The sequence below is a fragment of the Lotus japonicus genome, chromosome 2 (assembly GCF_012489685.1).
Source record: "Lotus japonicus ecotype B-129 chromosome 2, LjGifu_v1.2".
Taxonomy (NCBI): Eukaryota; Viridiplantae; Streptophyta; class Magnoliopsida; order Fabales; family Fabaceae; genus Lotus; species Lotus japonicus.
Window position 1 is genome coordinate 55,768,660 of NC_080042.1, and position 12,966 is coordinate 55,781,625.

General features: G+C 38.1%; 1 protein-coding gene across 1 annotated transcript; it reads right to left on the reverse strand.

Annotated features, from left to right (window-relative positions):
- Positions 1-11,428: 11,428 nt before the first annotated feature.
- On the reverse strand, positions 11,429-12,499 carry LOC130738431 (anti-H(O) lectin-like). Its single transcript, XM_057590406.1, has one exon. It carries the CDS (start codon positions 12,446-12,448, stop codon positions 11,636-11,638), a length of 813 nt encoding a protein of 270 aa, XP_057446389.1. The 5' UTR covers positions 12,449-12,499; the 3' UTR covers positions 11,429-11,635.
- Between the last annotated feature and the right edge of the window lie 467 nt (positions 12,500-12,966).

The following is a 12,966-nucleotide window of genomic DNA, read 5'->3' on the forward strand; positions in this document are numbered from 1 at the left end:
CTCAAGTTCTTAATTCCTAGACCTGTACTTGATGAGTTTAACATATTTCTTTTGCAACTCTTCAATTTGAGTATTCTAATAGATATTTTTCTGTTTCAGTTTTAACTGTATCATTTGAAAATCTTTGAAAAACAATTTACATTCTTTGCAGTTCACAGTTGATATCTGGACATGTTTGCTTCCAGGTTAGCAGTAATCATGTAACTATTTTTTCACTGCTGCAGGCAATATTCAGAGGAGCAATGAAAGGAAAGCTTATCGTGAATTGCCCGCTCCCACCTGAACGTATACCAAAATACCAATTACTGTACAAGGGTGTCTAAAACTTATAACTCAACCCCTTCCTAGGGGTGGGGATAATTTGGCTTGCAAATATTCTAATGTAGAAACTGTTCTGTTTTTGTTCTCGTCTTCTCTTTTGCAAAAGCGAGCCATGTATATATTGGAACACTAAATAGTACATACCATTCTGAAGATTCTCTAGCTAAATGCGGCTGTAGACTCCATAACGTATTTTTTGTATTTTCTACTTGAGAATATTGTTCTTAAGACCTCCTTTAATTAATGAATTGATATGATTCTTTTAAAAATAAATTAAAACAGTGCATATCACTCTCATACCCTCACATTTGTGGGAGTTTTCATCCGCCACAAAAATGGGTGCATGAGAGAGTTACTCATACTTAAATTGGTAGGAAATGAGGCCCATTATCCGATCATAAAGCAATGTCAATTCGTCCACTTGGATGATCTGTGTCTTGCTCACATCTTCCTGCAGTTCGAGCATCTTGAATCAGAAGGGAGGTATATATGTTGTGCAAACGAGGCTAATATTCATGACATTGCTAAGTACATGGGATTCCAATTTAAGTACGCCTTAGAGGATATGTACTCCAGAACAATTGCCACATGCAGAGAAAAATGACTTCTTCCTAAGCATGAAGAGTCTGGGGATCTTCCATGTAAGGTGTTTTCAGCATGTGCAGATTTTCATATGCTCTTTTTATTAATAAATTATCATTTTGCTGTCAAAAAAAAAAAATAATATGCTAAATAATTATAATAAATATTCGTAATTATTTCAAATAGAAATAAATATTGGATCTTTTAATTTTTATTTTTCTAAAATTAATTTATTTGTTTTTGTGTAATATTATGGTTAAAATGATTTTAAAAGATAAATTAATTTTTTTTGAAATTCGAATTTCCTTTACTGTAGTAACTGTTTAAAATCTAATTATTACTAGATTAGTTGTAAAGTGAGTGTGATGAGCAAATAAATTTTTGAAACTAAAATAAATATATTTTTTAAAATTTTCAGCATCATTTATTTTTATTTTGAATTTTTCGAAAATTTTGCAATTGAACAAATATTCCTATTTTAGATACTACAATTTTTATTTCTTATAATTGAAATTAATGGCTCTAATTAATTCCTAAAATTAATGAGTTTAATTAATTGTCTTTTGAAATTCAATTTTTAAAAACCTTGATGCTCAAGAATTGATAATTTATTGGAACAATGAAATAATTTGTAAGAAATAACGAAAAAATTTAATTAAATTAGACAAGATTAATTAAAGAATTTAATTTTCAAAATGAAATATTCCACATTTTCGAAATTAAATTGATATAATTTAATTAATGAATCCTTAGAAAATTAATACAAATAATTTTGTTGATATGTTTAATTTATGATTAATTTTTCATTGACCGATAATGAATATTTTATTTTAGGAAAATATTAAGCATTAATAAATCAAAATATTTCAGCATCATTTTGTGCATACCTCCTCGAAAACAAGGCAAGGACTTTCATTTTCCACCATTTCCTATTCATCTTATATTTCTTCCTCCTATCTTTGGAATTTCTTATGAAAAAAACTCATCCTGTTTTTTCTCCGTTCGTCTACTCCATGGTAAGTATTTTCAACTTTCTTCCATATTTTTCATACTTCTCTCTTTCCTCCCTTTCATTTTTCTGTTTCTCAATTCTTTATTCAATTTCATGTTAAGGAACTTTCACCTTCAATTTTTCTTTCATTTGAAACAACTATAGAGAAAAATAATTTATCAATCATGTGCAAGGTAATGCTTTAATTTTATCTTAATGCAAAAATAATTAATTTTGCTATACATGTGCATTGGTTAGAGAATTCATTTTCTCTTTTGAGACATTTCTCACATTATTTCTTTAATCTATAACATTCTCTTTCACACGTTCTTTGTGGCATTGTGTTTATCTTATTTTGATTTATTGTTTTCAAAGTTTTATTTCCATTTTTTATTTTATAATTCTCCCCCACCACTATATGATCGCAAATTCGCAATATTATAAGTTTATTATTGGTTACATTATCCTCTTATTCACTCATTTTTATTTGTTGTGTAAAATGATTTATTTCATGTTTCATGATAGGGGTGATCGCGATTTGGTTTTAAAGGAAAAAATCATCTGATCCGATCGTTTTGGTTTTATAATTTAATCACCCAATCTTTTTTTTTTTTTCAAATCTGATCCAATTTTTATCAGTTTGGATTGGATTGGATTTTAGTTTTTCAAAGAAACTAAAAATCTTGAAATACATAACGAAATAGAAAATAAAATCATAAAACAAGAAGCACTGTAAAAGTTACAGAGACAAGATATCATGCTTAACACTAACATCAATACTGTAAGAAATGAATTATATATGTACGCAATGATATGTTTCACTTTCGCTGAATGAAAAGAAGACATATGTCTCCTAACTTGGAAAATGTTAAACACATTACCGTAAAGGCTTGGGTATACATGGAATAAAATATTATAAGTTTGGTTAAATGGGTAATTATGTATGTCAAAATTTAAATAAATAAATACTTTCAGTTTGGTTTGGATCGGTTCGATTTAGAACATTGGAACTGAAAACCAATCCGATCCATTAGCAAAATATTGGTTTTTACGGTTTTCAGTTTTTTGTTTTTTTATCGATTTGAGCGGTTTTAATTGGTTTGGTTCGGTTATGAAGCCCCTATTTCATGATCCTATTAATTACTTATTCATCCATTTTTTATTCACCATCATATATTGTTTCACCCCTTTTTAAAATCATGAAGGGGAAAGACGAAAATCCTTCAATTTATCTGCTTGGATTGATAAAATGAATTTTTCCTCCATCGTCCCTGGTAGGCGGTGATTACCAAAGGTACGATCGAAGAGTCAAAGACAAAAAAGGGGAACGAGTTCAAACTTAAAAGTAATAGTCACATGAGAGTTTATTCAAAAATAAGAGAAGCCCACCAGTCACCACGGGGGAAAAGGGCCCAACGTGAGTAATCTGGCTCGGGATACGGTAGTGATGTCCCTAACCATAAATGTATTATATTTTACCTTAGAGGGGATCGAACCCGTGTCAGAAGTCTAGGAAAAATCCCTTAAGGAAATGCACATTCACCAAACATTTTGATTCAAAATATATATATTATTATTAGTGTTATTGCTATTATAAATAGAAACATTGATATGAAAAATAATCAATCAAATATTAATAATTAAACATGTATTAAAAAATTAAAATACTGATTTAATGCATATATAAAAATTTGAATGAATTTAAGTCTTATAATTTAAAATATTTAATTTTTTCATATTTAAATAAGTAAAAATTTATAAGTAAAAAGTTGTGGTAGATTAATACACAATTATCACTATTAAGAACATATAGTTGAAACAATTGTTAAAGTATATTTACTAAAAAGATAAAAAACATAATATTACATGAAATTTAAATTGTAAATAACAAAAGTCACCCGTGAGGGCACGGGTAATTCCGGTAGTTTGTTTAAGAATATAATGACACTCTTTGATAAAATCAATAATGTTAATTCATTGGTTAAAAATAAATTTGGTACATGATTTGAGACGATCGAGACATGCATGTGATTACTCCCTCCGTTCCTAAATAACTGATACTAATTTGGTTCTTTTTTTTGTTCCTATTTAACTGATACTTTTACAATTTCAAGAGAACATTAATGCTACTTTATCAATTGTGCTCTTCATTTATTGTTGGTAGGAAAATTGAAAAGTTAAAATTGATAAGAGAGATAGAGGATATAATAGGAAGTTAAATAGTAATTTTAGTAAAACAAGAATATTAATTGCTACTTCTTAATATTTGTGCCACAACCTTAAAGTATCAGTTATATAGGAACGGAGGGAGTAATTTTTGTTGGTGCATGGCTAATAAGTAATAATATTATCTTGCTGGCTCTTTAAAAATAGTAAGTAGCTGATTGAGACGATCAATGGTTGAGTATGTACGTGATTCATTTTTGTTGGGGCATGGCATGGCATGGCATGGCTAATAATATTATCTTAATTGTTGGGTTTTAAAAAATACTTAAATTTAAACGTGATTTGAGATCGAATATAAATAAGGCGAAGACAGTAGTCAAATATTGACTAGGAGTAATAATACTAATAGACTAATTAAGAGCTCTTATCCAATTATCCATAACATGTAATATATATTTTAAGAATAAAATATGATGACACAGTTGAGGACAAAAAGAAAGAGGGTAATGTACTCTTGGGAATCTCTTTTAAGTACAGGATGGATCGGTTGGAGACGGTGACTATTGTAATAGATTAACTTCTATTAGTAATAGAGAGTCTCTTAATCAAAACAAATCGTTACGTTCTTGGCATCTCAAGCTTCATGTGCGCACATGGTTCCATTATATTTTATTAATCACATTAATATATATATATATATAGTGTAGAGACAAAAATTGTAAATTCTTTTTCAATCTAATCCGCTCGTGTACGTACTACAAAAATTGATAGTGATACCTATACATATATCTGTGCAACTATCAGTATATAATCCTATGCGGTGCACAAAGTTTTTTTTTTTTAAAGTAAAAAATTATATTGATATGAAGTACAAGGGTACTTCAACCCAATACAATAAAGGGGGAGAAAAGAGAAAATAAACAGAGAAAAACAAAGGAATCAAGTATTACAAAATTACAATAGTCCTTAACAAAGCCTCCCCTTAGATTAAATAGGTACTAAGTTGACATAATTTGCAATCCTTATTATATCCATTTATATGTAAATGTATTTTGATCCTTGAAAAATGTGTAATCAATTTTTTTTATCAAAAGCGAGGTCAGTTTAAAACAAAAGATTACCTTGATCTTTCCAACGCACATGCATGGAGTTGTAAGATGCTAATTTTTGATATCGAGAGAAAATAACAAATCTTAAAGAGAAGATAAATATCAAATCTCAATGCAACAATTTTTTTTTTATATCATTTATATTTATCTTTCAGAGATTTGATCCTTGGATCTTCACATTCCCTTAATATATATGTTTTTCAGCTCTTATCACTTGAACTATTTTTGAGGGCCTAAATGCGACAATATGAACATATGCAATGTGATTCCATGGTCATGAACATATATTAATTAATATTTGGGTTAACTAAGTTTTTGTCGTGTAAAATGGGCTCGGTTGAACATGGCCTCTCCTCAAGTAAAATTGCTAATAGATCCTTAATGTTTGTGTTCTGGGAATGGACATTCAAGAGAGGTATAGTACCTAGAGGTAGAGGGATTGTGCTAAGAGAGAATCAGAATGAGAGAAAGTGTGCTGAATTTCGAGTGTTATTTCATCCCATGAGCCAAAAGTCCCCTACACTTGATAACTACCTCCTATTTATAGAGCTTGGGTACTACCTATTGGGCCAATTGGGCTTCCGAGGTCAAGGCCCATCTGAAGGCCAGGGTCCCGCCTCAGGGCGGGATACATGCTGGGCGTTGCCCCTCTAGGGGCTCGCCCAGTCCACTAGTCCACAAGACACCGAGCTCGAGGTACGAGAGCTAAGGGTGTCTTTTAAATGCTTTTACATATGTCTTACAGTACACCAGAATCTGCACTGCCAACATGGCTTGAGAAAAGAGAAGTAAACTATATCGCCAACATGGCGTGAGCAAAAGGAAACTTGCATTTTCAGTTACCCAGTCCACTGACTTGACGAGCAACCCGAGCTGGCAAGTCCACTAGTCCACAAGCGGCGAGAACGATTACTTCGTATTGGCGATAAGTTGGAGCAGGTGTATGATCGCTCGCCGGCGGAAAAGGTGGCAGGCATGGGTCATGTGCTGATCATTCAATCACCGACTGGCGGTAACCCCGGCGAGCGACTGAACTTTGTTGTTGGTGTCACCTGCCAGGCGATGGTGTTTGATCTTTATAATGGCGAGGCTTTTCGCGCTTTCCCACAAACAATAACAATTGGGTTTGACAGCCAAAAGATGAAGGGCGAGCGCCCTTGGTCCGCAAGTCCACAAGCTCGAAGCAGGAGAGCGAAGTGTGTCTCCAAACTGTGACCGTCAATCTCTGTCCCCTTGTGATTCCCCTAGCAAGTCGCCCGTTGCCACTTTCCACTTGGTACGGCGTTCCTCGGCTGGCAGTTTCGACCAACGCGCAGGAACTATTCCCAAGTTTCTAGTTGCAATAGCTTCCCCGCCTAGAAGATCACCTAGCCACGCTACTTGGCGGGATCAACAAAGGATGTATAAAGCGTGTAGGTCGCCGACATGGCGCAAGTGAAACACAAACCGCCAATAGCGCAAGGAAATACGCAAATACATGAATATCCGATTGACGCGGGACCTAGAAAGATGGTGTACAAACGCCTACAAGATTAAGGAGTCGTGGTGGCCCGCCTTATATGACGTGACTCGCTGAATAGAAGCTGGCTCGCCTGATGACATGGTCTCCCGCCAATCTCCCCCGCATCCGCCCCTCGTAGCATCTTCATGGATCAAGTTGCTTCCTGGGCGAGCCCCCTAATATGGCGAAGGGACTCAACCAGTCCACAAGACACCGAGCTCGAAGCATGAGAGCACAATGTGTCTTCAAGCTGAAGTCGCCGCCGCATCGTCCCTAGGAGAAGATCCGCCCAGCACGCATGCTCCTTCACTCGCCATAGTCTACAAGTCCACCAGACTCTGTGTCCAAGTCATGAGGAGTAGGAGTGTCCTCACTTGCCGCATCGCCATCACCATCTTGCTTTAGCCTTATAAGAAATTAGTTTGACTTGCTCGCCACTCTCAGCGTAAGGCCGCCACCATTTTGCGGTAGGTCGCTACCCTCATTTTCGGCGGTAGGTCGCAACCCTCTTGCGGTAGGTCGCGACCCTCTTGCGGTAGGTCGCGACCCTCTTGCGGTAGGTCGCCACCATTTTGCGGTAGGTCGCTACCCTCATTTTTGGCGGTAGGTCGCGACCCTTTAGCGGTAGGTCGCCATCCTCTTGCGGTAGGTCGCGACCCTCTTGCGGTAGGTCGCCACCCTTAGCGTGAGGTCGCCACCCTTTTGGCGACTTTTGTGTGTCTAAAAACTGAGTCTTACAGGTCGCCACCCATAGCGTTTGGTCGCCACCCTTTGGCATGAGGTCACCACCCTAGCGGTAGGTCGCCACCCTTGGTGTGATCGTCCCATTTCGGGACTCAAAGTGCTTTGGGTTCCAATGGCCAGTTGGATTACCAAAGCGGTGCTCAGTAGAATGGGCAATTTGTACCCCACACATCGCCAATGAATCCGGTGGTTACGTGGGCTTTTCCGGGGCTAATTTAGTTCATCGTGAAACTTGTTTCACTTTGTAACTAAATCGCGCCATCAGGAGCTTGTCCCACCCAATAACAAACCGCTTATGGAAGAGTCTTCCAAGTTTCATAAAACTTTAATGGTGTGCCTCAATTCACCCACTCCTTCTCTTTGATCCGATTTGCTCCTCTCTGTCTGAATCAAAACCAGTGAAGACAATATAACTTCTAATATCAACTTCAAAATAAGAAAATTAGGAAATACAACAACTGAGAAGGGAATCAAATGAAAGATGGAGGAAAAGTTTGAAGGAATTGGAAAATTTGTTGCCAGCGATCTTAACCATAGCAACGCTTTACTCGCCAAACTTCCACGGCCAAAACAAAACGTGCCCGCCAGAATTCCGCCGCCGGAGTAAAACGTGCCTGCCAGATTCCAACGCCAGCGACGTTCTCCCGCCGCCGAACTCCATCGCCAACAACACTTGCTCGCCGCCTAACCTCAAAACGTGCTCGCCAAAGCCAACGCGTGCTCGCCAAAGCAAACGTGCTCGCCAAAGAAAACGTGATCGCCAGAATTCCAACGCCTCATAAAAAAACGTCTCGGGATTGGCTCTGCTCTTCATGTATTGTGCTCTGGACAGATTCCTCGCCTTCGTTCTTTTCTTCGTCATTACCAATCTGCTCTCCCTCGCCTACATGCTTCCTCGATCTGAAGCTTCACCTCTGTTGACGCTCTTCATTGTCGGTCTGAACCGTGTTGCTCCGATCTGCCATCGCTGGATGCGCCTTGAAGAATCTCGATCTGTCATTCTCTCGTGAACGCACCTTGTTCTTTCCCCTCCGCCTTGCCACCGATCTGAAACTCCTCCTTTTATCGCTGCTTGGGCGACGTGTCGCCCTTTTCCAACTTCGCGCGCTTTCTTTTGAAAGCGTCGTCCTCCTCATCAAGAATATAAGTGCTGGCGCGAGCACGCATCTCCTCCATCGAACGCTCCGGCTTACGTGTCAATTTGCTGTTCAACCCTCCCGGTAGCAAACCGTTTTTAAATGCTGAAGCACAAGCTCGAGGCTCCTCGTCCTCAACCTTGACCGACGCTGCGCTGTACCTTGCCATGTACTCTTTCAGTGAATCTCCTTCTTGCTGGCGAATATTATATAGGTCGTTGATCGTCACCGGCTGATTCTTATTCGCCGAGAATTGCACTAGAAACTTGGATGAGAAGTCTCTGAAATTTGAAATCGATCCGCGCGGCAAAGTTGTGAACCACGCCATCGCCGTCGATTTGAACGTCGATGGAAACATCTTGCACTTCACCGCATCTGACGCCGCAATTATCACCATCTTCGTATTAAAATACAGAAGATGATCCTTCGGATCGGAATCTCCGCTGTAAGAATCCAGAACTAACGTTTTCATGTTATCCAGAATCGCCACACTCTCGACATCTTCCGAGAACGGACGGAACTCAGCCACGGAATCTGCTTCTCTGCTTCCATCACCTCGCTGCTCGCGGCGGTAGAAATCTAACTGAGCCTGTAGATGCTCATTCCGCTGCTGGATGTTGCCAATGCTGCGCATCAAATGGCGCCATTGCTCCTGCGTCACCGCCGGTTGTTGTTCCGGAGCAGGTGAATTCTCTGGTGAGCGCTCCAGAGATCCCACCTGTGAAGGCGATGGAGGAGGTGGTGGTACAGGAGGTGATGGAGGAGGAGAAGGCGATTGTACTCCTGTCGTTCGTACCGGAGAATCCAGGACCACACGATGAGGCCGCCGAGGCGGCGAAATCCGCTGTCGCATTGGTGAATGATGTTGCCTCCTGCGTCGAGTCTCCATCCAAACCAGAAACGATGCAAACTCGATCAGAAAACCAATCACTAATCACAGAATCAAAATCAGAAAACCAGAGAATTGCCTAATCACAATCAGAGGTAACTTCATGCACAATCAATCCACGTGAATGGGAGTAGAGAGTTTACAGTCCCCACAGACGGCGCCAAATGTTCTGGGAATGGACATTCAAGAGAGGTATAGTACCTAGAGGTAGAGGGATTGTGCTAAGAGAGAATCAGAATGAGAGAAAGTGTGCTGAATTTCGAGTGTTATTTCATCCCATGAGCCAAAAGTCCCCTACACTTGATAACTACCTCCTATTTATAGAGCTTGGGTACTACCTATTGGGCCAATTGGGCTTCCGAGGTCAAGGCCCATCTGAAGGCCAGGGCCCCGCCTCAGGGCGGGATACATGCTGGGCGTTGCCCCTCTAGGGGCTCGCCCAGTCCAGTTTGTAAACTAGCTTATTTTTAGTTCTCGTACGTAGGAGTTTGGGCTCCAACAACTTTACCAAATATTATCGCGAGACATAAGTGGTACGTAGGTACTACCACATGTGAAATGGATATATCGTGTTAAATATAATTTTTATTTAAAATTTCGATTCTAAATAAACAATTAACTTAAATGAAATAAACATATTAATTAAAATTAAATAAATAGTACGAATCAGACTTTATCTTCATCATCTTTTTGGGTTTAAACCTTAACATCATCTTCTTCATCATCTTTTCCCCTTTCCATTTCCAACAAATATATATCACTTAAAAAACAAAATGACGCTTCTCTAGAAAGAAGTAGATGAACAACAAAAATGAACACACCTAGCATAGCAGAAACAAACCCAGAAATGCACACCAAAAGTCAACCCTACTCTCTCCTCTCACCATCATCTTCTTCTTCTTCATCATCATCTTCTTAACACATAATGAGACTAGGCAACTGAACCAAACCCCAAAAGAGACCCCAACAAAAAAAAAATCATCAAACCCAACCAGAAAAAGAGAGGTTCGTGAGAAAGAAAGGGATGAGATCAAGAAAGAGGGAAATCCAATGAGACTGTTATCCATGAAGAAATAAATGGATAATCAAAATCGCTCAAAAGCTTGTTTCATCGTCATCGGAGAAGAATAGGAAGTGAAAGCTTCGACCTCTATGTTGAAATATTCCATTGTTAAACATACTTAATTATTAAGCTCGAAATTGAGAACAAAATTCAAAAGCTTTGAATTTTTTGTTCAAATTTGAGACATTATTAACCAATGAAGGTAAGATCTAAGAAGAAAATTGTGAAAACTTTAAACTTTATTTTTCAATCTCCAATGATTTTCTTCCTCTCTACTTCATCCCCATTATTAACCGCGGTGTCGTCGACAGAACTCGAGCCAGCATCGCCGCAATGTGAACTTCCCCGAACTCAGCGGATTTGCGTTGTGCCCATGTCGACCAACTCCAATCTAGACCGTCATCGCCTTCCTCTGTCCCTTGTCATGTGTGCGGCGTTGGGGAAATGGGGTATGCAATTTCGTGGTGTTGGGTGAAGGAGTGGCGGCTAGGCTTTTAGGAAGAAGATGTCTAGGTGGTGGTAGCGACAGGGAAGGTAAAAGGCTTAACTAGGGAAGGGGGAGGAGGAAGGGAGGACGAGAATGAGGCAGCTGAGAAGGGAAGGAGATTTTGAGCAGTTTACATTTTACCCTATTAGCATCCATTCAATCCTAACAATTTATTTAAAGAATATTCCAATATTATTCTATCCAATAATGATTAATCATGATTCACCAAAATCTCACCTTAGTAAATAGTAATATGTGTTAGAAAAAAACTCCACTTTATTTTCAATAAATATTTCTTAGAGAGCCCATAAGACAAGGCTGGAAATAGATACGTACAGGGATTTTTTTTTCTTTCTCTTTTATATGCAATAATAAATTGATAATATTGATAGCATGTATGTGATGCGAAATATAAATGGGTCAGGATATAAATGATCGATTAAAGGCACATTCCAAATTGAACATTTTATTTAAATTTCAAGTCATTCAAGTAGCTAACTGGATCAGTACACTCGATTCAAAGGAAGATACGATAACATCAAACACAAACATAAATAAATGTTTCCATGCTCATGCATGGTTCCTTATTCTGGATAGAAAAACTGAAGTTCAGAACACCTGATCACCAAACCATAAGTCGATCAAATCATGCATAGCTTGCAATTTTTATGTTCTCCGTGGCACCGTTGGTGTTTAAGGTTGAAGTGAAAGACCATGAATAAATATCATGTCTCTCCCGGCCGCCAGATGTCGTGGTTGCACTAAAGCCAACACTGACCTCCTCTGGAAGCACAACTTTCAAATCAATTTCTTGAGAAATGGTGGAAATTTGTCCATTCTCGTGAATCACAAGAACACTCAATGTCTTAGTTTGAGAGTCATAAATTATTGTTACTTTTTCCAATGAACCGGCCACTTTGTTCCATGGCACAGTCTTCAATGAAATTAGAGAGTTGACATCAATTCCAATATGTCTAGGGCTTGAGTCCCACGGATTGATGAAAGTATCGAACTCTACAGCAACAATTTGATTGAAGGCATCTTTGCCGTTGATTATCCCAAATCTCCCACCAGTTGACTCCTTTGGAATCTCAGTCCCAAACGGCGCAAGAAAGAAGACAAGGCCATCAGCTGGATTATAATCTTCAAAGTCTTTTATAATAAACGAGAAAGAAGTGACAAAGCTTGCAACATTGCCAGTGGTAGAATCCCAAATGGGCACTGGTGTTGCGTACAAAGCACGACTTGTAGTGAAACCAACTGATGGGTCGGTGGGTAGAGCCAAGCTCCCATCTGCCCAAATCTTGGCATCACCTTGAATAATTAGACTCCCATCATCAGTGAACTCGGTGAAGTTGAAGGAAATTGCTGCTGCTAAGTTCACATTGATGGCTAGCAAGAAAAATAAACATGCTAAAAGAAAATTTTGAGTGGAAGCATTTGAGTAGGGAGTGGCCATGGATGAGTATGTGTATTGTTGATATTAGGTGTGGTTGAGGGATGATTGTATGTCTTGTGATTACTCCTATTTATAGCCTATTTCCTTACAAAAATATTGTTATTATAAAATTAAAGCACGTTTCGGATCACAAAATATAAACTAAAAGTTTACTTAATTTGGTTAAATTGCCCTTATTTATCCTCTTCAAATTAAATGAGTTTCCAACTCTCTCTCTTCAATTGAGTTCTTCATCGATCTTAATTCTATCTATTTCCCCTCCAATTCCTTGATGATATGTGAATCAATTTTTATAGTAAAAAAAATGGAGGGGTAAATGTTTTCAGTAACATGTGCACCGCTAAATTCTGTATATAGTACCAAAAGGAGCGGTACACACAACGTGGGTATTAATTAGTAGTGGTCGTATCAAGAATTCCAACAAACAGTGTGTGTAATACTGGATAGAGAAAATTCAATAAATCTATAAAGGGTAAAAAATGAGAAAAAAAATGTTTTGACATTCTAGAACAACAGTC

What these genes read in the sequence shown, in the direction of transcription:
- LOC130738431 (XM_057590406.1), bottom strand. Translation starts at nt 12,448, where the DNA reads ATGGCCACTCCCTACTCAAATGCTTCCACTCAAAATTTTCTTTTAGCA.